The 26,180-nt window shown below is 35.1% G+C and overlaps 3 protein-coding genes across 4 annotated transcripts; 1 reads left to right on the top strand and 2 right to left on the bottom strand.

The window, feature by feature from the left end:
- Window positions 1–26: 26 nt before the first annotated feature.
- On the bottom strand, window positions 27–5,622 carry LOC132196970 (sodium-coupled monocarboxylate transporter 1-like). Of its 2 annotated transcripts, XM_059619949.1 has the most exons (14): window positions 5,479–5,622; window positions 3,723–3,964; window positions 2,819–2,978; window positions 2,701–2,766; window positions 2,518–2,637; window positions 2,084–2,238; window positions 1,882–2,022; window positions 1,498–1,606; window positions 1,327–1,436; window positions 1,090–1,273; window positions 952–1,038; window positions 666–829; window positions 381–612; window positions 28–201 (listed from the first exon to the last, which is right to left on the bottom strand). In XM_059619949.1, exons 2-14 carry the CDS (start codon window positions 3,947–3,949, stop codon window positions 118–120), a joined length of 1,839 nt encoding a protein of 612 aa, XP_059475932.1. In that variant the 5' UTR covers window positions 3,950–3,964; window positions 5,479–5,622; the 3' UTR covers window positions 28–117. The 2 variants fall into 2 exon arrangements, with proteins under 2 accessions (XP_059475933.1, XP_059475932.1); XM_059619950.1 differs by lacking the exon at window positions 5,479–5,622 and having other exon boundaries at window positions 27–201; window positions 2,819–2,964; window positions 3,723–3,863.
- A 1,976-nt stretch (window positions 5,623–7,598) lies between these two features.
- Window positions 7,599–10,047, top strand: LOC132197761 (uncharacterized). Its single transcript, XM_059621288.1, has 6 exons — window positions 7,599–7,876; window positions 8,271–8,555; window positions 8,980–9,387; window positions 9,437–9,505; window positions 9,556–9,645; window positions 9,702–10,047. Exons 1-6 carry the CDS (start codon window positions 7,658–7,660, stop codon window positions 9,819–9,821), a joined length of 1,191 nt encoding a protein of 396 aa, XP_059477271.1. The 5' UTR covers window positions 7,599–7,657; the 3' UTR covers window positions 9,822–10,047.
- A 157-nt stretch (window positions 10,048–10,204) lies between these two features.
- LOC132196395 (adenylate cyclase type 2-like) lies at window positions 10,205–26,166 on the bottom strand. The gene is made up of 21 exons (XM_059618995.1): window positions 26,004–26,166; window positions 23,395–23,856; window positions 22,558–22,695; window positions 18,595–18,969; window positions 18,018–18,167; window positions 17,673–17,794; window positions 17,298–17,442; window positions 17,098–17,234; window positions 16,879–17,028; window positions 16,123–16,258; window positions 15,961–16,056; window positions 15,156–15,367; window positions 14,363–14,530; window positions 13,996–14,257; window positions 13,848–13,940; window positions 12,325–12,468; window positions 12,051–12,270; window positions 11,241–11,437; window positions 10,923–11,172; window positions 10,606–10,730; window positions 10,205–10,547 (listed from the first exon to the last, which is right to left on the bottom strand). Exons 2-21 carry the CDS (start codon window positions 23,554–23,556, stop codon window positions 10,341–10,343), a joined length of 3,489 nt encoding a protein of 1,162 aa, XP_059474978.1. The 5' UTR covers window positions 23,557–23,856; window positions 26,004–26,166; the 3' UTR covers window positions 10,205–10,340.
- Window positions 26,167–26,180: the final 14 nt, after the last annotated feature.

Here is a 26,180-nt window from a genome sequence, read left to right as displayed (position 1 = left end):
CATTTGTATATCAAAATAATTAAATAAAAAACAAAATTGTATTTTTGTCGTTGTTTAATTTTCAAAGGCTTATCAATGTTATTAACGTAAATTAATTGAGTTCATTTTATCAAAACCTTAGAATTTATGGGTGTTCTCGTCTTCTGATTTTTGTACTTTTTCATTTTCAGCCTCGAATTCAAATCCACTGTTCTCACATCCCTAGTCAAAACAAGGAGTATAAAAGCATTAAAAATTGTTTAGGGCAGGCATTTTTAATTCGTTTAGCAGGACATTTTTTCAATGCCCAAATATTTGGAAATATTTTAATATTTGATTTGTTAAAAAAAATTAATCTACTTTTAAAAATTATCAATATAAAATATGTTTTTTTTCTTTACCTCCTTTTTGGCGGGTTTGAGTGGCCAGTTGACTTTTTCTTGCCAGCTGAGGGGCAGTTTGTCCATGATCGCGATCAGTACTGGTGAAAACAACCTCTTGTCCATCTCCCTGGGGTCGTTGAACTTGGTCATCCAACTGACCGCGATGCCGATTAGCGTGGTGATGCACCACCCTATCGGAGCGTACCACATGTAGGAAACCGCGTACAGCGGAAAAATGTCCGGATAAGAGCTACATTTTTATATAAATATTTTAAGGTTCATATATATATTGAAATATTCTACCCTGGTAGAGGAGGTGCGGGCAGCACCCCAGTGGTGCAATTGCAGCCGGCGACGGATAATAGCTTTTTCGGATAGCTGAGGTTGCCCAAGGCTGCTTCGACTTGGGCGCCAAAGCCCATCCACCCGACGAAGACCAAACCCACAATTCCACCAGAAAAAGCGCCCTTTCCGAGGAAAAATAAATTTATTAAAAAATATAATCAACGTTTTTTTGACATGGTCAGTGTTTTTTCTTTCCGTTTTTGCTGCATAAAATCATGAAAGTTCATTTAATAAAAAAAAATACCTTCCAGTTGACCCAGGGTATCAAAATTCCAAGGCTGAAAAGTCCAAGAATCGGTCCACCGACCATTCCGTTAACGCTCAAGGCAGCCTAAAAATTTAATTTTAATCTTTTCGTCTGACTTAATTTTCACATTTATACTTGCAAAACTCCGCCGATTTGGGCAACAAGAAATACGATTCCAAAACAGATGATTCCATAAATCAAACTGATCCATTTGGCCAAACTGGCTTGTCGCGAGTCTTTGAGTTCCATCTTGAAGGCTCCGATGAGAAAATCCTTTAAGGTGATTGCAGCCAAAGAAGAAAGACCGGTCGAAACAGTGCTATATTTTTGTTGTTGTTTAATATTAAAAATTGATATGTTTTTCAAATCCACCTGAGCGAGCCGCTGAATATTCCAGCCGTGAATAAGCCAGGCATTCCAGGCAAACTGCCCATCGTGTCCATAACAAAAAGAGGCAAAAGTTGGTCAGATGCTTTCACTTTCTGTAAAAATTCAAGAAATTATAAAATTTGACATTTTCAAAAATTAATATAAAATAAATACTCCTGAAATCAGAGGGTCGCAATCAAAATAGTTGGCGTACATGACGAGGCCACCCCAACAACAGACCAGCAGAAGGGCGACTAGGCCAATACAGTTGATCCAAATTGCTCTGCAAATTAATAAAAAATTTACTCAGTCTCTTTAAAACAATTCTGGCAATTTTTGTAATCACAAAATTTGATATATTTCGCATTTAAAATCTTTAGCTACCTTTTCCATGTTTTTAATTTTCAGAAAGAAAAAACGATTTTATGGTCCAAATTTAAAAAAAAACTTACTTCATCACAAGGAAAACTCACGCTTTTCAATTCTGCTAAACAAGTTTTAATTTGTCAATCATGAATTTTATACAATAATTATATAATTAAAAAAAAAATGACTAACCTGACTGCTTGCTTTTCGGTGGGGACAGTCAAGAAGCGCTGGATCTGCGCCTGACTGGCTGCGTAAGTAGCGATCCACAGGAAAGAGCCGCCGACTGTCATGGTCCAGAAAGAATGTCTCTCGCGGGGGTCAGTGTTCATGCTGCGTTTAAATATTGCAAACTTATTCAATGGAACCCCACTAGAATGAAAAGAAAGTGTACTTGAAAAACTCGGCTCGGCCAGACTCCACCGTCTTTTGCCAGACAAAGTCGGCGCCGCCGACGTCGACGGTGCCTTTGAAGACAACGGCCATCATGCCGGCGAACATCATCAACACCTGAAAGGTGTCTGTCCATATCACGGCTTTGATGCCACCCTGAGGAAATTCAAATTTCAGACGCAGGCAAATCAAAATTACAAACGTAGACCTAAATAATTATGAAGTTTGTAATATCAAATTTGTAGGTAAATTAATTTAAAATGAGAGGCGAACATATTTTATTTTAATAAGAAAGAGTGCAATTGTTTAGGATTTAATTTTATAGCATTGTTGATATAAAATATTAATATTCAATTTAAAATTTCTTATTTTAAAATTCAATGCAAGTCAATTTTGTTGACAAGATAGTTATATTTTTTGGTTTCTGGCACTTACAACAGACGTGTAGAAAATGCAGACGGCAAAGATGATGCTGACCGCGGCATAGGTGTCAAGACCAGTGACCTGGTTCAAGGCCAGGGCTGGCGCGTATACGACGATCGGAAGGTACGTGATCTAAATTATTGAATAAGTAATTAACATTATTAAACTTTTTTATTCCAAATTTTTTCAATAGACCATGTGAAGTGTGAAAATAACGCAGCCGATCAGTCGCACCCACTTGTTGAACCTCATTTCCAAGTACTGTCAATTTGCAGAATTAGTACAAAAATTTGGAGAAAATATTATTTTGGACCTCGTAGGCTGATGTGAGGGCAAGTCTGTGATACACGGGCATGAAAACGTAGGCGGTGACTGGGCTAACCATGATGTAGCCGACACCGATCACCACAAACTGCGTTCCGTAGTTGTACATTTCGGCAGGGTTGCCCAAAAGTGTTACTGCAGACATAAAACTGACCACTACTTCAAGAAACAGAATATAGCAAAAAGAAGAAATTATGTTTTACTTTAACGTTCAAAACTAAAAAATTAAAATTATATAAAAAATAATAATAAATTTAAGAAATATTAATTTTTAAATTTGATTTGCCATAAGATCAATATATTCAATTAATTAATAAAAATAAAATTAAGTATTTATTTGTAAATAATAAAAAATTGTATTGCATTGAAAACTGAAGGTGTTGCAAAAGTATTGAATCACCAAGTTAATGAAATTTATTAAAACAAATTAATATTTTCTGCATCTTAAAATTTCTATTAATACACTTCAATGTTTTAATCTATGTAATAATAGCGATTTTTACTTTGGTGGAATTAAACAACATGTGTACCTCATGACCTTTTATCTAAGCCTTAAATTAATTTCATACGAGATTGCAGTGTAAAAATATGATGGATCGGATTATTTTCCTTTTAACGCCACTTTTTATTGTCAAATGACGCCTAGCAGGGTCACAATATTATTTTATAACTACGCGTTAAATAGAAAGAAGCTGCGTCTTATTAATCTTTGTAAAACAAACCAGGAATTTTTCGCCGAAAAAGATTGTTTGTTTGCGATCAATAAAAATAAAAGGCAGATAAAGAGTGAAATGCGTCAAGACGGCAATTCAATTATTACCACCAATAATGGTTTATAAACGAATTGTTGGTGATAAAAATTTGAAGTCGGATAACAATCCAATTGTAAATACCTGGCGAGAAGAGACATGGCCATGGGAAAAGTGGCCATCTGTCTGCCGCCGACGAGGATGTCGTCGGTGCTGGCCTTTTGTCGACGGGCCTGGATGCCGAAGAAGATGCCGATGGCCGCCGACACGAGCAGCATCAGGGCCAACACCACGTAGTCGGGCCATTGGAAAAACGAGATTTGCGGCCTGCATTCTTCGTCGTCGACAATCGGTGGTGCTTGGGATGACATATTGAGGGTGAAACGCTACCGAAAATTAATTTTTCGCTTAAAAAGAGGTAGAAAAAGAATCAAATCAGAAGTTGAAAATATATGGTTTAAAATAAATATTGTTTCAAAAATGTTAATTGGCATTTAGTATTTAATAAACTATATTTTAACTAAAATATGGTTCATATTTTTTATAAAAAAAACTGCTTCCATGATATTAATTATTTAGCTCAATTAAAAGATATACCAGGAAAATTAAAAAGCGTGCTCTACCTTTGTTCTCCAAAGTTCAAAAGAATTTTAAAAAAATATATAAATTGTTTTACTGATCAACATAAAATTTCAATTTATTTTTTAAACTAATTTCATACAATTATTAAATTTTAATATTATTTTTACTATGCACTGATCCAGTGAACATAAAGTTCAGTCTAGTAATTAGCTTTTAAAACAACAATTAAGCATCAGATTTTTATTTGTCAATTTTTTCGCTTGTTAAAAGCATTCTGGAAGATATTGCTCCAGTCATGCAGCCGCTGATGGCACAACACGCCTGTTTTGGTCGGTTTTTATATTTTTAAAGTGCTGTTTAGTCCAACATTTCAATATTTCCCATCCAAAAATTGTTTTTCTCTCAATCTAAAATTTTTCGAACAACCTGGACAATAAATAGCAAAAATAATAATTATTATTTTAAATCTTGTCTGGAGACATTCTTTTTTTTTAGTTGTAAAACCGTGAATACATTTAAAGTCGGAGGGAAACGCAGAATATATCTGGTTCCGCCACAACAGCACTCATGCGTAGCTCGGCTTGGCCTGATGAGATTTTAATTTTCTGAATTTCTACCAACGCAAATTATAGGGAGATTTGATTGCAAGAAGAATGAAAAGCTGAACAGCTCTAGCTACACATAAAAAAAAAATAAAAAAAAGAGAGTCTATATCAAAATGCATAAACATAGTGCGTTATCGCTAGTTTGACGTGCGTGAGCAGAATTATCAGCTGTATTATAGTTGCGAGCAGATTTTGTTTTACAAAAGGCCAAGGGCGCCAAGGCCATGTGCAGGTTGACATAGTGACATAATAGAGAAGTAATTGACAATGCAAACATACGTACAGCTTGTGACTGAATCAAATTTCACATATCAAATTATACTCAAATTATATTCAATTACATTTAAATTGGTAGGGGAAGTACAATTTTTGTTAGATACTGAGCTTCCTTGAAGTAAAATGAATTCGTAATACAAAAATTTAATGAAAATTTTACTGGTGAATAACATTTTTTTTTTAAATTTGATTTGAATTTTGTGAAAAAAAAACGTATTTCAAAAAAATTAACTTTTGAACCATTGCAAGTTAAATTAATTTACAATTTGTATTAAAAATTAAATATAATTTCACGAGAAAATTTAGTTTATGGATTCAGGTACAAAATTTAAGATTTGATCAGTAAAAAATAAAAAAAATAAAATTAAAAAAGAAATGAAAGCGGTGTTTTGTTTCATTCAGGGTGTCTCGATATGATCAAGGCCAAGTAGACGTACCTGAGGGACGGACCTGAGCAGCGCAACCTTCCTTTGGCGGACCGCGACCTACAACACCTGACGATCTCGCAGCAACGACAAAGGTAGAGAAAGTGGCGAACGCGAATCTGTAGAGCAGTGGGGACGCCACAGGGCCTATGCAGATTCAAGTTCAAACACAATAATAATAAAATTGTAGAGCTGGCGCTAACAATAAGATAACAAGCGCGAGACCAATCCCAGGTAATGATGATAACAAGTGGTGCAAATATTATTTGAGCCGAGGGTTTGTGTGGATTTTAAATATCTACCAAGAATAATTTTTGACGTGATCCTCACTGCAAATATTCAAATACGCCAGTCAGATTTTGCTTTTTGATTCTATGATTCATCATAAATCATAACTTACCAGGTAATGGCATTTCCCTAAAGAAGAACCTCAGGGGACCATCGAGAATTTTCTTCTATAAAATTTTCCAAGTTGAATATTTTATGGTTTTAAATTTAATCCAAAATTAAAAAAAAATAATAATAATAGTAGATGCAGATGGCATATAATCTCCACTCCTCTGTGGAAACAAGTGGATCGGTGCAAAAGCTCGCACGCAGCCCGCACGCAGCGGGATAAAAAATATTTAACCTGGGACAGTGGTTTAAATATTATCCCTTTGGATTTATCCCGGGATGTCTTTTATCCCGAGAGAGCTAATGAATGTCCCCCAATATTTATTTCACGGCACCTTTGTCCATTTGTCGAAACACAGGTATAAGCTTGACAATGAATGCGCTAGGGGTGCGCACTGATGAAAACGGTGCATTATAGTTTGTTATGGTTATGCCGCTAAATTGTTGTGTGATTGCAAGGTTTTAAGGACTCTTTATTGATATAATTAAATCAAGTCTTTACAACAACAGAAGCAATTTTTGGCAATTATTGTAAATTTAACAAACCTTTGTTGTAAAGACTTGATTTGCCTATATCACTGAGTGAATGCAACAAGTTTTTTGTTTGTCAATAATAAATTTTTATTTTTATTTGCAAATAATATTGGCATTATTTCAGTTCTAATTCCTTTAATTAAAATGAAAATATAAAGCAGTGAGGGAATAAAACTGCTTATAATATTTCAGTAATATTGCTGAATAATGTATGAAAATATTTTCATACATTATTCCTGAATGATGAAAAAGCATTACATTTTCTAATTTTGAATAATGTGGAATAAATTCTGAATTACTGCAAAATTAAACATTTTTTTAATCTAATTGGAAAACCAAACAATAATCCAAATAAAAGCATGACTTATCAGATTAAAGAAGACAGACATTAGTCCGCCTAGTAAATTTAAGAAAATTATTATGAATTACTATTTTTATATTTTTTATACTTACAATTAGTCTTATTTATAAATATTTATTCAGAAAAACGCTCATCAAAATCATATGTTTTTGTTTCTCTCATTGTATTCTTGATAATCGATCCGGTAGCCCAGTTTTTCATTCCCACCTCTTTATTTCTCAATAAAATCTTCAACGATTGCACTTCGTTATCGAATAGTGTGAAAGCGCCTGCGATTATTAAAGATAGGCAATCTTCTTGGCACTCCTGTCACGCGGGTTGCATAAAATAAACCTATTTTGCACTGCTTATTCAGGCTGAACCTTTATAAATTTTGGAGTTTTGCTCTTGTTCTTGTATTTGATCTGGGAGATTTTTTATTGCTTCTAATTAAAGTATTCTCAACTTTCCGAGACGTCACCACAAGAGGAAGCAAATTATTTATATCGATAAAACTAAACCTGCCATTGACCAGGCTCTTTTTAGGGCTACCAGAGACAATGTCTAATATTAAAAGACCATAAAATAAATTAATTTCAAACTCATCAAGCAGCAAACAGGCACTAAATCAACATTTTCTCGTCCACTTGTACTAATATTAGCTGTATCTTTCCATCACCCCTATTGTACTGCACTTTTAGATAACGCCCTTGGAAAACACAAAATTCGCATCAGCGCCCTAAGTGAATGTCTTTCGATCTCCAAATTCACGAGTGCCAGATAAACCAACACTATAATTCGGGGCCATCATAATATTGGTTCACTCGAGCGATGGACGCGACCACCGAAACACCTCCTTCTCCTCCAGAGACCCCAAAGCCGGCCTCTGAGAGAGGGCAAGAGACGCTTCGATGTGGTCCGATGACTTTGAACCGTTTTCAAAGTGGTCCTTTTTACACCAGGATAAGACCGTTCGTTTTCATTTGCAAAGCGATGGCCACTTTTCCTTTGCAAAACATCCAGGCCAGTGATGGTCGCGAACTGAAGCACCGTTGGTGCAGTGCAATTTTCCTCTACGACATAATCGTTTGTCTACTTATTGGAACTTTCTTCAGCTACACTTCATATTGCCTTGTTCAGGTATTTTTGAGAGAAAAATTTTTGTTTTAAATTTCAAATTATATTTACTAGCACAAGAAAAAATTCCATCAACCCTTTTTAGTCTCACAGAGAAATTTTTATTCGAATATAATTTTTTGATGAAATAAAATCTGTCTTCCTCGGTGAAGATGAGCAATTGTAATGTTTCTGCATGATATCAGAAATTTCTGTTCCACTAGTTTACTTTGTGGGTCACAATAATCACTAATTTTCTCGTCAGAAGACGAAACGAAACTGAGTCTTCAACGAGGAAACCGGACTTGATTTCATAAAAAAATGAACCCCTCAAGTGCCAAGAGGTTCCACAACAATTACTACAACCACCTTTATAGAAACTAATTTTGTCTTCTAATAATATAATGAATTTTTACAGGAGGTAAAGGGCCAGGATGATAAATTTTATTTGGTTGTGTGGCTTTACTTCACGGCTTTGGCCGCCGGGTCGAGAAATTTCTGTCAGTTCGTCTTGTGTCACTACTACGCTCACAAATACCCACAACTTTTGACGGCCCTCGAGGATTATTACCAAGGAATTGGGACTGAAATTCTAGAATCGAGAAGATACGTCTTTAGGCTGCAGTTAATACCAATCTTAAGGACAGTATTTTTCCTCATAATTTTGACTGCTGCATCTTACTCGTTCTTCATACAGTTCCACGTAAGTATTATTTTTTCCCTTCTTAAGTGGATCTTTTAGCAGTAAAAAAAATTGATTTCCCCTTTGAATGAATGAGCGGGGGATTCAAATTCCCCTAAGATTATATATTGTTAATTATTTATAAAATACACACAGTTAGTTTAAAAATTTAAAATAAAGTTTGAAAAAAAATTATTTTCTTAATCAATTTTTCAACGACATTACAATTTTTTGCTATGAAAACTAACAAAATAATTACCAGTTCTCAAGAATACCAAACTTTCAATTTACAAATATATATTTTAACTATACAAAATTAATCCATGAAAAACGTTTTTAAAATAATTAAATTGTTTTGATATAAGAAGAGAGCTTTCCAATTTTCTACTTATAATATAGAGGATTTTATTTTTGACGAGCTTAGATAATATGAAAATGATAATAGGGTTCCACCTGGGTAGCCTGCGCGAGCTACGTGTTGATCAACCTTTGGAAAGAGTTGCCGATGAGCATGTTCATTTGTATTTGCGCCCACCTTCGTCCGAGGTTCGATCAGCTCGTGCTAGGTTTGGCCAAAATCCGCGAAAGCGACGACTCGCCGGAAAGCGTGAAGCGGTTGGAAAACCTGCGCCTGCAATACGCGGCCATGATGAACATTTTGGGCATCTTGCAAAAGTGCTACGGCATGCAGTTGGCGTTCAACATCCTCTTCTTCATTTTGGACACGATCCTGCAGCTCTTCATATTCTTCGTCTTCACCAGCTCGCAGAATATTTTACTCCTCACCTTGTCGGTTTACTTCTTCATCGCTGCGTGCGGAGTGATTTTCTACATCGACCGACTCGAGAGAAAGGTAAACTAAATTTCCTATTGTATAAAAATGAAATAAATCAATCAAATAGATGGAAGGTCTTCTAGACGCACTGAACGCTTTTGAACTCGAGGGAAAGTCTTTGAGTCTCAAGTATCAGGTATGATAATCTCCTAAGAAGATTTTTTTTGTTAATTATTTAATTTCTAGTTGAAATTGTTCATTACACAAATAGCTGCTCGTCCAATCAAAATATCCGCGTCTGGATTTTGCTTAATCAACAACACATTGATCGCAGGGGTAACGTTTGAAATTGTTTTGTTAATTAATTTACTGAAAATAGCATTATTCATTAGCTTTTTGGGGCGATCGCGACGTATTTGATTGTGATGCTGAACTTTGCTCCCTACATCGTTGAATGGGCCAATGACACAATGATAACCAGAAGGCAGCCACAATGGCAGACTTCGTTCTAATCTGATTAATTAATAATTTATCTTTTAGCAAGCAAGGAGTACACGAAAAGTTCAAAAACCAATAAACAAATGAAAACATCAGTAGGGTTTCCTTGACGTGTCCGAGAAACGGTCTTCAAAATTTTTCTAGAAATCCACCCCTGTAAGTGGGATGAATATAATGATTTTATTCATAATTTAAAATAAAGAACTTATCAAAGTTCCTTGTTATGCGAAAATTTATGAAATACAATATTAATAACTTTTAAACACCGTATCATGACATAGGTCGGTTTTAAAAAAAATAATCAATTTCGCCAAATATGTAATTTCATTAAGATTTGAATAAAATTTGAGGTTAAAAGTTACGTTTCTTGTTGCAAGTATTAGCGAAAAGTAATCTTTTACATTTGAATATCATTATAATAATTACACGTTTTTGTTATTAAGTTAATTTATTAAGAAATTATTATCACTGCATGTGCTTCAAAATATTACTCCAAAATAAATGCAATTTTTCTCACGGCTTTTCATTTACAATCACAGACTTGTCTCTTCGAAATCACTGTCGTCCATACCGAGTTCATCATTTTTACGAGGCGCAATTTCTTTCGGAATTAAATGGAGATCTGAGCCCACCGACACAAAGTACGTTTGCACATCACCCTTGCCCTTCACATAAGTCATTCCCCGCGCCTCGCACTTGACGCCTTGAGACTCCAACAAAGTCGCAGTTTGCTCTAGAATCTAATTAAAATGTTATTAGTTCCAAAAACGATTAATTGGAAGTAAAAATTAGACTTGCCTGAATTCTTCCAGGCAATCCAGTCGAGTCCATTCGCGACGCCATGTTCACCGTGTCGCCCCAAATGTCGTATAGAGGCTTTTTTTCTCCAACGACCCCAGCCATTACTTTTCCGTGACAAATGCCTTAAAATAGCAAGATAAAATATTTTAACAAATGCTGAAATGTTAAACATTCAAAGTATATTTTATTGTCATTATTTCCAAGAGATTTATCAACAAATTTAACCAGGTTCAAAATTGTAGTTCAAAATAATTTTGATATGAAAAATAGATCCTAAATTAGATTTAATCTCATCCAAAATTCTTATGACTCACCAACTCTGAGATTAAACGTTTGAAACGCGTCTTTATTAAGAGCTTTGAGAACAGCCATCATTCTGGCAGCGAACTTAGTGAGGACGACCGTGTGGTCCAAGGTCTGCTGGACCGAGCAATTAGATGATCTCGAGGAGGCGTACGAGGCCGCCGAGTCCCTTCGACCCGGCTCCAAACCACACGCTGCCATGTACGTGTAGCCGGCGACTTTAATTTTCTCAACACGATGAAATTCGCTATCAAAAAGGAGCTGCAATTTTTTTTTTAAAAAAATTATAAATATTTTCACATTTTGTTTGTTTGTGGAATAAAAATTACTTTGTCAAAGTCGGTGATGATCTCGTTGAGGAGTTTGAGTCCTCCGATGCCGTCATCTTGCAGTCCGTCCTCCTCGGCGCCTGCTTCGTCATCGTGCAAAGAGTATCCGGCGAGCGACGCGAACATGACGGCCACGTACTCGTACTCCTCGTGGAACAGCTCATCGTGCGGCCGGTTCATGTCCAAGTACACTTCAGCTAAACGTTTTTAGTAGTGCCAACATTAATTATTGCAAGCGTACAGATAGCAACTAATTGTTAATTTTTACAATTGAACAATTTAATTAGAGAGTGTTTATGATCACTATAATAATAACCTACGGCGCTTCTAGATGTTGGTGGTAGAAACCAATCATTCTAAAATATTTCTAAAAATTAATTGAAGAGAAAATTACCGATTTAATCCATTTCTAGAGGATAAAATACAATCAAAATATTATTTGGTTGAAAATTTTTAATTAAAATTTGTATTTAATTAGAAAAATTCGTGATTTTGCTCTTACTTGACTTGATTTGTGAAGAAAAATCAACAACAATATTAATTAACAAAATTTGAAGCGTAAAAAGGTTACAAAAATTGCAACATATTTTTAGCGGAATTATGTATTCGTTATTTTATATTATTCATAATTATTTAAATAAAACGAATTTGAAAGAACATTTGTGCAGATTTTGTTACAGCAAAATTTTTTTTTTAAATTTAAAAGCAAAGTAAAATGTAACTATTTTCCTCATTTACAATTATAATTGTTAGTGTGCAAAAAAAATTAGTGGCTAATTTTTTTATAAATTTTTAAATAAAATTACTGACCAACATGATTAGGTAGAATGTTTCTCAGCAACATTTTGTTGACTGTTCTGGTCGTGCTGGCCTCGTCTTGCTCCTCCAGAAGCTGTCTTTTCCAACAGAAGTCCAGCCGGTTCATGTAGTCGGCCTGTCGGTCCACAAAGTGCACGCAGAAGGCCAGAAAGGAGACCATCATGATGTGCGACCAGCGCGGGTCAAGATTGGGATTTGTGCTTGCGCCATCCTAAAGTTGTTTAATATCACAAACCTTGATTGAATTATGTATTTTATGTGTTACCATATAAAGTTCAGCATTTGCTGTCCACACATACCAAGAGTAAAAAGACAACAGGGCTAGGTTGGTCAGCAGCTTCAGTAAAAAGTGGGTTCTCAGAAATACGAGGGCGCACAAAAGCGCCAAACTGCAGGCTTGTGTGACATGCTGCAATTTAAAGAAGATACCAATGTAAACTTCGACAGGCACTGAAAATCAATATTCTGATTCAGATTCCGATTCTTTTGTAACTTCCAAAGTGGCGGAAATCATTTTTTTTTTTTTATGAAACTTAGACAGACACCTTTCAAGCCAAAGCACAGGTCGGTTGGCAAGGGGTCGTGGATTTATTTGCAAAAAATCAGGTGGAAAGTACACAAAATTTGACGGATTTTGGCGTGGAAAAAACTCGGAAAAGTCAAAAGCTTTCCCGGAAAAACGCTACTGTAGTTTCAACTTAAAAATGGAATATCTCGGGTTCTATTTGAGATACAGAAATGCGGCTAGCACCAAAAATTTTCTTTTTACCTCCTCTTCAATCCTGAGGGGGTCGAATAATCCAGAGGTCAAAGGTCAAGGTCATTTTTCAGGGGTCACACGTACAAAAAAAATTCTAGCAATAATATGCCACCTTCGATTGGGCTGAAATTTTTTTCCAAGATAGTCCTAACATGTAGGAACAACATATAAAAAATTCAGAATGGCATATTTTTTAGATTTTTTATAAAAAAATCACAAAGGTAAAAAAACGTGAATTTTTCGCATTTTGCTCATGATCAAAAATTTATTTTGAGAAAGTACGTATCTAAAATGGTTAAATTTATTTATTTTTTGACAATTAATTCATAAATTTTCAAAAAATATATCAAAAATTCTCAAAATAAATTTTTGATCATGAGTAAAATGCGAAAAATTCACATTTTTTTACCTTTGTGATTTTTTTATAAAAAATCTAAAAAATATGCCATTCTGAATTTTTAATATGTTGTTCCTACATGTTAGGACTATCTTAGAAAAAAATTTCAGCCCAATCGAAGGTGGCATATTTTTGCTAGAATTTTTTTTGTACGTGTGACCCCTGAAAAATGACCTTGACCTTTGGCCTCTGGATTATTTGACCCCTCAGGATTGAAGAGGAGGTAAAAAGAAAATTTTTGGTGCTAGCCGCATTTCTGTATCTCAATTAGAACCCGAGATATTCCATTTTTAAGTTGAAACTACAGTAGCGTTTTTCCGGGAAAGCTTTTGACTTTTCCGAGTTTTTTCCACGCCAAAATCCGTCAAATTTTGTGTACTTTCCACCTGATTTTTTGCAAATAAATCCACGACCCCTTGCCAACCGACCTGTGCTTTGGCTTGAAAGGTGTCGACAATTATTGTGAAAAACAATTTTCCAACAATTGTGTAAATCATTATAAAAAATATATTTAGTCTTAATCAATTTTGAAAGTTCTAATTTTTTTTATAGATTTATATGTTTTCTTTAATTAAAGAGGATTTTTTTTTTTAATTACTTAATTTCTTGAACAAATTTGAAAAATTCTTACCCATGGAATCTCACAATTGCCTCTTAACTGCGGATATTTTTTTGAATCTGTCAAATTTGAATTAGTTTCATCCTGGACATCTTCACAAGTTACCTATTTGCAATGCATTAAAATAAAAATGTAAAATTTAATTTTATTATTAATTTACCAGAGTGTTGGATAAGGCGCATACTGCGAGGGTCAGGGTGACCATCAGGTACAAAGAGCTCCTGAGAGAGACACTCTGCGCCATTTTTTGCGCCAACTGGTACAACGCCAGGGCGACACCGTTTTCAGGTGGTGGGGTTCTGTCCAGCTCGTTGTGCGGGTCGCGGTACCGGTGCCAAATGTAGCACGCCCAAGAGGACGGCGCGAGAATTAGCAAGAAGCCGCTTCCAATGAGAAACGCTATCCATGACAGCAAGGGTGCGCTAACGAAAGAAAAATTTAAACAATTCATTTCCCAAAATTTGAGCTGATTCGCAACCAGCTCGACAGGCGCGTCATGCAAGTTGCATAGCTTTCGAAATGCGTACCTGGGAAAGGCGAGAGCTTGGAGTCCAAGCATGCATAGCAGGAGGAATAGAGAGCAGCTCAGGTAAAATTTGAACAGAGGGTCAGCCTGTTTTAAAAATGGCAGTTCCCATCGGAAGTTTTCAAATTTCAGGAGGAGCGGGTGGATTTTTTCTGCTCGGAACCACTGACTGAAAATTATTTGAAAAAGAAAATGATATTATTTGATAAATAAAATGTATTAAATATTTTTAAATTCTCCACTATTAGAAAGCTTTTTTAGTAATGTCTCGTGTTTTTGTTTGTAAACTTGTGTATATTTGAATTCGTTTCAAAATTAAAAAAAAATCATTAAATTTTTAATTTTCGAAAGTGAGAAAAGCCATTGCTTTAAAAACGAATGTAATATTACTAAGTTTTCGAATTTGAACATTTCTCACATAGTCAAAATGTCACATAAAAAATAAAATTTTCTTATTCTTTTTAAACTGCAAAATCAGGGCAAATGGCAACAACGAGGATTGCTTATTTGGAATTCCAACAAAGAGTCTAGCATATTTTGAAGGTATCAACATTTCTTTAAGTTTAAAATAGAATTATATTTACATTCTGTTTGAATTTAAATTGATTATTAAATCAATTGCTTTTGCTTGCTTAGTTTCATGAATTAACATTTGATTTATTATTCTTTGTCTTTTTTTCGAAACAAATTATATTAAATTGATTTTTTTTTTAAATTCGATTTTTGTTACACTGGAGCACATTACAAATAGCAATAAAATTTATAACAAAAATGTTAAAAGGTTTTTGTCTTACTCTACTTTCCGCAGTGGCATTTTATCGATGGCGTCGGCCATGTGGGCGTCTGTTCTCTTCAGCATTTGCTGGTAAACATACAAATTGCTGTCCATAAAAACCGTTCTGCGACGGACGGGCGACGAGTTTCCGTTGATGTAGTCGCTGCCGCCTGTGGAGCGGCGCATCTGACTGCGCGAATGCGACGGCCGCGGGACCAAAAGACTTCCAGACTGCACGGAAAATTATTTTTAGAATTTTTCCAGGAAAAAGAATTTGATTCTTGAGGGCTCTATAAACATCCTTATTGCCCGCAGAATCAACTTTGAGTGATTATGGCACAAGTTAATAAACTCTTAACAAGCATCAAGCCAAGAGCTAACACAAAGTCATAAAATAGCACGCAGATTATGATGGGGTTGTAAAGTTGAATCTACTCATCGTCGCTATTCTGGTGAGAAACTCGACGTTTAACGCAAAAATATAATCGCTCCTTAGTTAGAGGTACATTGGACTCGATTAATTATTTTTATAGCAAAATTAATCACACTTATTATCTAGATTAAAGATAATCTTGGGATTATGTATTACTCCGTAACCTCCGCCAACTTCCTCTAGCGTAATCTCTTTTACAACAAATGTTAAACTTGGCCTGAATTATTACGCTCGAATCTTCAAACAGAAAATTTGTGAGAAAATTGCTATTTCTGGCGAAATGATTACAAAGTCTACAAGACCAAAGTGGTGGCCTTTGCGTAAAATGTTTGTTGTTGCGTTCGAAGTGCAAAGAACAACCAATTGCAGCAAATAATGCTTATTTACTCACCTTGTATTGATCGTGCATTTTATTGATCAGCGAGCTCGACCTTCTGCTCTGGTGCTGCTGCCTGATGAAGACGCGTTCTTGGTGCATCTCCACAATCTACGCAAATAGATAATAAAATTAATTGCAGGATTTGCACAAAAATAATAAACTCTCAAGGAATACCCTTTCTGGCGGGCTGATCAAGTGAGTCTTGATGTTGTACTTGGCTAAGAGCGGATCTTTTTGATCTCCAAAGCCTGACTCGTACTCGTACTCATTTCCCAAGTGTCGCCTGGTTTGCTCCGTAATGTGAACTTTCCTAGTTTTAAAAAGAAAAAAATACAGAAAAATATAAAAAGGTAAATTATTAATGCGATGTTATCTAATTAAAATTTTTAGGCAATCGTGTTGTAAACAGAAATTAAAATTTCTTAAAAAAAAACATGGCATGAATAATGTCTGGGCATGAATCATACACTATTAAAAAGAGGGAGATAAGAGCTTTTTCATATCCATAAAAATTAAATGTTGCCCTACAAAATAAAGACAATTATATAGATTTGAAAATCAGCTTTTTCAATATTTTAATGTTAATATTGTTGTTTATTTGTCCAAATTTTTACATCACATTGTTTACATTTGATGTAACAATTTGTACAAATAAAAACAACAAATATGACATTTAACAAAGCCGATTTTCAAATTCGTAATTGTCATTCTCCTAAAATCTTAAATTAGAAAATTATACTTTTAGTTTCTATTTTTGAGAAAAAAAACTTTTTTATCCACGGACAATCTAAATGATTGAGTTTATTTTCAACACTTTGAAGGGAATAATCAAATTAAAAATCTTTAATATTAAAAAAAATCTTATTAGGTTTTCATGTAAATAAAACTTTCATCAAAAATCATACTTTCAAAATTGAAAAAAAAACTTACCCTGGTTTGCCAGTTTGCTCCATTCGATTGGCAATCATGACGTCCTTGGACCAGACGTCGAACTGCCACTTGCAAACGCCCAAGAGGCCGCTCAGGATGTTGCCGGTGTGGATGCCGATTCGCATGTCGATGTTAAGTCTTCGCTCCTCTCTGCATTTTTTGTTTGAGTTTCGTCTTAATATAAAAAAACTCAACGAGCGAAAAAGAGTTTAAACCGACCTGACTTCTCTGATGATGGCGATCATGTCGAGGCCGAGCTCGACACAGCTCTTGGCGTGTTGGGGATTAGGGGTAGGCACTCCCGCCACACAATAGTAGCAATCCCCTAGGAACTTAATTCTCAGCACGTTATGCTCCTAGGACAGAGAAAATGCACGTGTTCACCTCTGGGACCGAGAAGGGATTTGGGTTTTGAGTACCTCGGATGCTTCGTCGAAGCGGCCAAACAGTTCGTTCAGCGTCTCGACCAACTTGTTGACCGGAAGGGTGACCGTCAGTTTGGCGAACTCGACCACGTCCGCGTACAAAATGCTCACGTTCTCGTGTTTCTGCACGTACAGCTGACTGCAGGAAAAAATTATGATTTGAATAAAAAGCCAATTAATAAAAAAATCCGCTAGCAGGTGCGTCCAAAGGGATCAATGAGGCCGCCGCAAAAATTAATCATTCGCGTCGCGCGCACTTTTGGCGCGGCGCATATTATTTGTTACTAAATGAGGGTGTTGAAATAGTTTTTTTTCCCGACGGTGTTTATTTAATTAATTTCAGACGCGAGTTGTGAATTTCAATCTTACTTGAAGGGTTTTTTCCTCAGAGGCGTGTTTCGGTAGGTCTGCAGCTGCTGGAATATGCTGCGAATGTCATCCTTGACCTGCGTCGCGATGTGCCTGGGCAGAATACTCAACATCAGTTGCTCCTGAAACAACGACATTATTTGGTAATATTCGAATGAATAACCTTGATCAGTTAAAATTAATATATAATACAGCAATTTAAAAAAATGTAATGAAAGGACTAACTAAAAATATCAATCAATTTTTAAATTCAAAATTATACAAATAATAACCTAAACTAAACCTTTTTCAATTTTCGGGTAAAAAAACCGTATATTCTATATAATAAAATACAGTTTTTATTACCTCTTGCTCCTTTTCGTAATTCAGTTTGTACGTGGATTCCATACAGGCCCGTCTGTCCAAAAAGGTTCTGCGTAAAATCACCTCGCTCACGAGGCGGAAGTACATTCCTAGTCCATTCACGGCGAGTAGGAAGAGGACCTCACCGAAAATCTGTCAATCAAATTGCAACACAAACTTGTTTCATTTTGGACCTTGATTATTTTGATATAAAGAAAATCGTAAAAATTTTTACTTAAAAGTAAAAATTTTTACGATTTTCTTTAAAAATTACATTCCATTACTTTTGTGATAATTTTTAGTTCTTAATATACTGGCAAAATTCTTCGTACAACCAAATGGTGCTGTTAAATTACTATTATTTTGCCTTCCTACAAATTTTAAAATTTTTAAAATAAACTATGTGAAGAATAAACCAATTTACTACAAATCTTCCTTGTAGAATCAATAAAATTTTTTAATGAAAACGATCATCAAAAACGACTGATTTCTAAAATTAATATTGAATTTTACAGTTTAGAAACCCAAAACTAGTTTAAAACTATTTTTTTTCTATTTAAAATTAAAAACTTCAACTCACCCTGGCGACGTATCGCGGGTGGCCAGGTTCATAGGAGACAAGGGCCATGCAGGCCACGTGGGCGCACATGGTGAAGAGGCCAAAGCCAACGGCCACCGAGCCAGTGGGCGCCGGCAGGAAAATGTAGCAGGCGAGAATGACGTGGGCGCCGTACAAGGGCCGTAGCCGCAGTTGCTCCTCGTCTTGATAGTGGTAGACGACAGGGCCCAGGTCGGCGGCCAGCAGGGCGGCCAGCACCATGGCCGAGATGAAGGCAGGTCGCCAGGGCGAACTGCCCCTGGTCGGCATCAGGCGCTCGGTGCACGCGAGGAAAAACAGCGGCAGGCACAGCAACAGCAAGATTGAGTAGGTCATCACGTCGACCATGCTTGCCTCCTATCAAATTAAAAGATTACTTTTAATTCAATTTTTATTAGAGGAAAATACAGTTGGAAGATATGAAGAAAATTCAATTTAAAACAAAATGACGGCAAATTCATTTAAAAAATGCTTCAACTCCACAGGTGGTTTATTATTAACAAAATTTATTACAGAACTAAACTTTTTATGAAGCTCTTTGAAGTTAAATTTTTTTCGTTTTCATTACTAATACTTTATTCTTTTAAAATTATACAAATTTTAGGTAATTTACCTTTTTGTAATATTTAAACAAGGAAATCTGATATTGAATTTTTGTGTGTGTATAAATTGGATTTATTTCTTAATTGTTACTAAAGCGTATTTATTTTTAGAGACAGTAATAATTGGTTAGGAAATTGCAAAAAATTATAAATTATAAAAAATCTTAAAAACCCAATTTGGTACTTAATTAGCTCTCAATAAAAAATGAATTTAAAAATGTACAAGTTTTTCCCAAAATTTATTTCACAATTTTTGCGATAAAGCTTATTTTTACGAATGCATTTAATTCCTTGAGACTAAGTCAACGTTTACTTTTCACTTAAAGCTTTTTTTGAGGGCGTTTCATCACGCTAATGAGCGCAATTGAAGTGCGAGCGATAAGTAGAAGGCGCGCGCTGCCTCCACACCTCGCGCGCGAGTCTAGTAGAGGAGATAAGAATTAATTCATCGCGAGAGAACGTTTGTTGTGTCACCTCATAACAGACTCTCCACAGGCGTGTGTCACACACGACGCCGCGTGGTTTTCCAGAATCGTAAAAAAAATCATCAACGGAGTGATACAAAAAGTTGGAATTATTTTGCTAAAATCTAAAGTTTTTAAGTCTAATGACAGTGCATTAAACTAATTTCAAATGATTATCAAACTTGTAAAAATAAAATTGAATTTTTCAGGGCACAGATAAAAGAAAATTACGTGAAATAATGAAAATTTGTGAAACATGACTCACAGGGCATGTCTAACAAAAGTGATAAAATCACGAGTATGGTCGGATATTATTTATCTTGCCTCTTTGTATAAATACTTGACTATGAGTTTGTGTGAGTTCAATAGAATTTCTTGCCTATTTTTCTCCCAACATGTTGGAAAAAATTAATTCAATCGCATCAATTGTGAACTCGAAACACCATTTACTGAAGTAAAAATAAAAAAATTTAATTGAAATAAAAATTTTGAACGAGGCCAAAATAAAGACTAATATGCTACTGAAAAAAATTAAAAAAAAAGATCAAAAAGCTTCACGAGTACAAGAGCGAAAATAACAAGGTGCCTTACATTTTTTTTTAAATTTTCCTATTATGTATCGTTTCTTAAACTTTAAATTTCAAAGCTGCAATTTTCAAAAGGGATGTATGCAAAAGTCTTTTGAAAATTTGCGGAATATTTCTCATTTTTTTGACCTTTTAAATTATCAGTGAAAACAATCAGGTAATATAAATAAATTAAATTACCCATTTAAAATTAGAGAATTAATGAAATGTTTTAATTTTCTTCAAAGCCTTCTAGTCCTTGTTTTCGAAATGATTCATTTCCACCTCTCGGATGAATATTCATGCGAAATTCTCGAAGACTCGATTGGCAAAAATCTCGCACAATGGTCAGTCGGCCGCACGAGCTAGCGACACTGTGGATATGGACACCAACGTGATCGGTTTCGCCAATATCGGGCGCATTGAGAGAGCCGGTGGCGAGAAGCCAACTTCCTACTTCGCGTTCACTTCCTCACTCGCCTTTTGTCGACTTTCAAGTGCACATCAAAACTTACACATTTCATTCAATGCAATTTTTTAGATATTACAAATAAATATTAAATAAAAACAGATTTGAAACCCACTAAATAACAGGGAGTAAGAGTAATAATAAAAGTAAAAAATTGAATTTAAAAATATTATTTAAAAAATTTAAAAATATTAATTTATTTAAAAATAAACAACAATATAATTTATGAAATAAATAGAGAATTGACACCGACCTTTGCACATTCTCAACAGTTTTATGGCAATATTTACGTCCATTGAATTCCTTAAGGATTATGTCCTTAAAAATTTGTGCACTTTTTGGGAAACACGCGGTCGCGGTAGATAATTGACAGAACAAATTCCGAAACTGCGCAAGTTATTTGTTTTTATCAAAGTGCCGATTGAGTCGAGCGTCACACTAAAACAAACTAGATTAGTGCAGCTAATTCGCATTCCACACGAAATTGATACGCATGTTAATGAAGACGCGTCTCGCGGCGGCAAAATATAATAAATAAATGAGCGTGATCGGCGGGCAATTCCTCATTCCTCCTAGATGAATACAAGCGTGCGCTTAATTTATGCACGCGGCATCCGCGCTGTTTGGCATTGACTGATTATAAAACAATAATATTAAGTATTGCCAATTCACCGGCTCCGAGGAAGAAAGTTGCTCACAATAAAAATTCAGTCTTACAACTTACTATTAGGACAACAAATCTTGTTTCCTTTTAAACAAAATGATAAGGGAACAATATGAACTTTTAGAACTGTATAAAAGTTATCAGATGGAGTTGGTAATAAGAAAGCTATAATAATAATTTCATCATTTAATTAAGGGTATAAGAATTTTTTTCTTATTTTACGCAGCAAAATTGAATTTTCTAATTTTCACCGTGATTTTAATGAATAAATAATTGTTAAAATGATAATTAATTTAATTCCCACAATATATCATGTTGGGGAGTAACAAAATTAATATTATTCAAGACAATTAAATTTGAATCTAAAATAAATTTTTAAATGTGTTGACGTAAAAGCATTAAAATCTGTCCAGAAATTTCGCATCAAGCTCAAAAACAGTTTGTCAATTTAAAAATATAAAAGGATGATTTTCTCTAATTTGAAACACTATTTAAATTGCGAAAGTTTGAACGACTGTTGTGCCTTTTCAACAGAAGAGTTTCAGGAAAAGAATTTGTAACTGTGTTGTTGCTTTTTTAGTTTCAAATGTCTTCAAAATTATAAATCCAAATTTTCGCTAAAGTCGATATTTTCAAATGCAAAAGACAATTTTTTCTAATGTATAATGCGGTTTAAAAAAAGGAAAATCGGATTGTAAAATTGTGACATAATGAATTAGAACGTGCACAGCAAAAAGGTTAAATTTGGTATTAATATCGTATTTCTTACGTTTTACCTAATAAAAAATCTATCTTGAATATTCTTGGCAATATCAAATTTTTTCAAATCATTTTTCATTATTAAAATATAATTATGTTTTTAAATTTGTATCAGGCCGTTTGTCGGAGGAGATGATTGAACAAAATATTTGGCTATTTGTACTTTTTCCACAGAAGTTTTTTATAAGAAAATTTTTAAAGAGATATATTCTTTACGATTCTAAACAATCTGCACAAAAAGTGATGTGCAACAAAATATCCTAGGATATTCTAGGTCTTTCCGCTCATTCGGTGCACTTCCCTCGTCAGGACATAAAAGAAAGACGACGTCTTTCCAATCAAGAAACGACCTCGATCAAAGAAACGAGCGCTTTTATGCCTTTTATACGACAAAATTAACTCGCTTTTGCGTTTTTCTTACCGTGGTGGATGTAACGACTGCAATTTGGCTGCAAGTGCAGATGATCTGGAGCAGCAGGAAGACCGCGAAGTACGCGTGCTGCAATCTCCTCTGGTAGTGAACGTACAGCTCCTCGAGCCCTTTGACGCGGAACTGGCGCTGCAATGTCAACGAGGGGTCGCTTTTTATCACTTCTTTCTCCCTTTGCTTTTGTTATAGAGGGTGGAAGTATAAATTTAATTAAGTTTGCTCTTGGCGTTTGCGGCCGCGTGCGGCCTCCAAACCGTGACAGATAACACCGCATATAGGCGTTGTGAAAATCGAAATCACTCACTGCCAAGGTTTTCGATCTCAGATTCAATTGTTTGTTATTCCTTGGGCACCGAATGATAATTATCACTCAGCAAATCTCGTCTGATTGGATTCTTTTTACAATTAAGAAATTAACTTCTAGTGAAAAGTTATATCATTATGATTTTGAAAACATAAAAAATATTATGTCAAGTTATAGAAGATTAAATAAAATCCCGAATTAACGAATTATTGATAATTGAGCAAATTTCATTTTACTTTTTTTATTGAGATTTTAAATATGTGCTAAACAAATTTTGGGACTTATGATTATTTAGACTTTTAACAAAAATTGGTGCAATATAGAAAGTCTATGGTGTAATATGAATAAAAAAAAAACAATAAAATTAATTGCATAAAATTGTTTTAAATAATTACGGTCAACAAAACTGAATTTTTTCTTCAACAAATTAAAGTAAAAGGTTCGTCCAAATTAAGACAGTTATTCATCTATTTTGATTTCAAATGTTTTGAATGAAAAAATTAAGCTGTAAAATGGACACTTACCCTGAGATTACTCCAAGACCAGTTTCGTTCGTCCACCTCCTGCGTCAGGGTCTCCCTGAGGAAGATGGACACCTGGCTGGGGTTGCGCATGGAGTGCAGACTGGACCTGGTCATCAACTCCATGCCGGGAGTCGAGTCCAAAAAGTCGGTGCTCGCACCCATGTTTTTTCGTTTTCGAAGGGTACTTATATTGAACAGCCGGAGGTTTCAGGTCAGGATAAGGTCGAGCCAGGAGGCGGTCGGGCGCGCGGAGAGCACCTGCATGGCCGATTCGCCTGACAAGCACCAAGGCTCTCGAGCCACTGAGACTGACTGGCCGCGAGAATTTTAATTCACTGAGAGATGCTGGGTGGGTGGGAGGAAGAAGCAAAACGCAGCGGCGCCGACGACGGAGGGGCGACGATCATCTCAGCGCTGCAACAAGGGCGCCGCCGCCTCCGTATGATGCACATTCATCTTGTTCTGTGTTGGAAAAATTATTTTATATTATAAATTTTTTTGGTATTTTTGGACCGAAATAGCTCGCCAAGGAAAACAACGCAGCTGCACGTGAGTTGTAGAGGCTTATGCTAATTTTATAATATTTATGCTGCCCTACAAGTTTTTCGTATTCGAAAAAGAGCTATTTTGGTGGATTTTACGCGATTTTGCAAATTTACAGCGGACTCGTATCGTATTTTGAGCACTTAAAAGGATTCGCGCTTTTGGTGGTGCCTGAAATTTATTCAAACCACGTGGCTGCGCAGCACACCCAAAGAAGCCTAAAATAGAGAGCGCGCCAAAATAATGCGACCAGAAGATTTGCGTACTTTTCTAACAATTAAAAATAAAAATCAAACAAGCTCTGAAAAGCCTATGTACTCTTCTCATTTAAAAAATTCTTTGATTTTCCTATTAATTTGGATGTAATAATAATATCTTTTTAATTTATCAAAATTTGTTAGATACAGGATGGCGAAATAGGTGACTATACTCTAAAATAAAATATGTATTGCTATGTTGTATTGGAAGAATCAAAATGCAATTTAATAAAATTTTGTTTATCACAGTTTTTTTTAAATATTTTTTTCTGCTAAATACTTCTCTTAATTTTGCAAATACTAAAATTAATGTTGTTGTAAAACTTGTGTTAGATTTCTTACCCCACCTACGTCGGCTGATCTGTTCCATTGTTATTACCATACAATTATTCAATAAATAATAAACTTACAATAAATCACCCAATTTTTTTTTAAGAATTGCTGGCAAATAATTTCCATGGTAAAATAAAACATATATAATTTATTAAATTGTCTCACTATTTGATTCTTTCTTACGAACAAACTTTTGTGCATTACGCCAACTAATAAAATAATTGAATCTGGCTTTAAAATACATAACAATGAACCCAATTTTATGTTGTCTTGATTTACTGTTCAAGCTTCTTTATTCTCATCCAAATAATTAAGATGTTTTTCTATTTTACCTGCGATTGATCCAATAATGCTGATTAATCATTGTCACTAGTAATAGTCCTGATTGCTGCAGTTGAGGATTAATTTCTTTAATCTCCCTAATATTATATTATTTTATCAATTTCCTAGCGTTTCTCTTTCTCCAGCGGTATTATTCAAGAATTTTTCCAAGGTGAGGCAAAAAACTTGAATTTTGGGAAGATTATCAGATAAAATTTTTCTAATGCTTGGCCATTGCGGCAATGAGCTCAATGAATAATTTGGCAAAAGTAGGTCACTGGGGCTTCCAGACTAATTGATAATTGTTCGGATCTAAATTAACTGCTACTGATCACCTTGAAATACGTTTCTTTACCACTTTATAAAAGTGCTTGATAATTTTTAAACGTTCTTTTTGGCACCAAATAGTGCAACGCAATTCAAAGACAAGGAAAGTCAAGAGAAACTTTTTCTCACGCACTTGGACAGTGTGACGAGGTCCACGCATTTTGTTCCCGGATTTGATTTGCATTTTTCTTTCTTTTTCTTTAATCTGTAATTCCCAGGGTGAAAAGAAAATACGCCTTTTTCTGTTTTTATTTTTCGTTTGGCAACGAGATGCGCCAAGAGCTCAAATAATATGCAGCTTGACGTCACTGAAAAAGTCGGAATTGCGATGACGCGTGCGGATCCACTTGTAAAATGCAAAATGCTTATCTGTCTGACAACAGATCGGGCAGCGACACAAGGCGGCAAGTAAGTACGGCCAGTCGCGATCAGGTGAATCAATCGGGCTGGACAACAAGAGTGGACGCGAAGAGATAAAGATTGATTACACACCAAGTTCCTTTTTTCAAAGATTTGACAAAATTAAGAAAAAAAAGTGAGAATGCTTACAATTAACTGTTCATCAAGCAAGAATGATCAGGCCCGGACTGGAACTCAAACGGCCCGCTTTTCCCATACCAGCAATGCTATTTAAGTTTCAGCCCACGGGACTTAACACTTGTGCGCCCGATTACTCCGCCATTACTGAATTATTTAAATTCAACTTAAAATATTCAAGAAAAAAACTACGGTAGTGTCAAAGAAAATAACAAGAAAAATGTTACATTTTGCAGCACTTGCGCAACCGAAATAGATAAAAAAATAATGAACAATTGTTCATTTACTTACATGATTGGAATCAATTGGAAAATATTTATCCTTCATAAAAGTGCAGTCGATTGTTTTACAAATTGCAAGCACAATTTTAATGGCGGTGCAACCAATGTTGACTACAGGAATGCTAAATAGCGTGCCGATATTAAGCACAATATTCAGATAACAGTCAGCTGAGCCAAAATCCTGTGA

Source organism: Neocloeon triangulifer, unplaced genomic scaffold (genome assembly GCF_031216515.1).
Source record: "Neocloeon triangulifer isolate White Clay Creek 2 clone unplaced genomic scaffold, ASM3121651v1 ptg000012l, whole genome shotgun sequence".
Taxonomy (NCBI): domain Eukaryota; kingdom Metazoa; phylum Arthropoda; class Insecta; order Ephemeroptera; family Baetidae; genus Neocloeon; species Neocloeon triangulifer.
The sequence above is the reverse complement of the archived record's forward strand: the minus strand, read 5'-3'. Positions and strand labels throughout refer to the sequence as shown.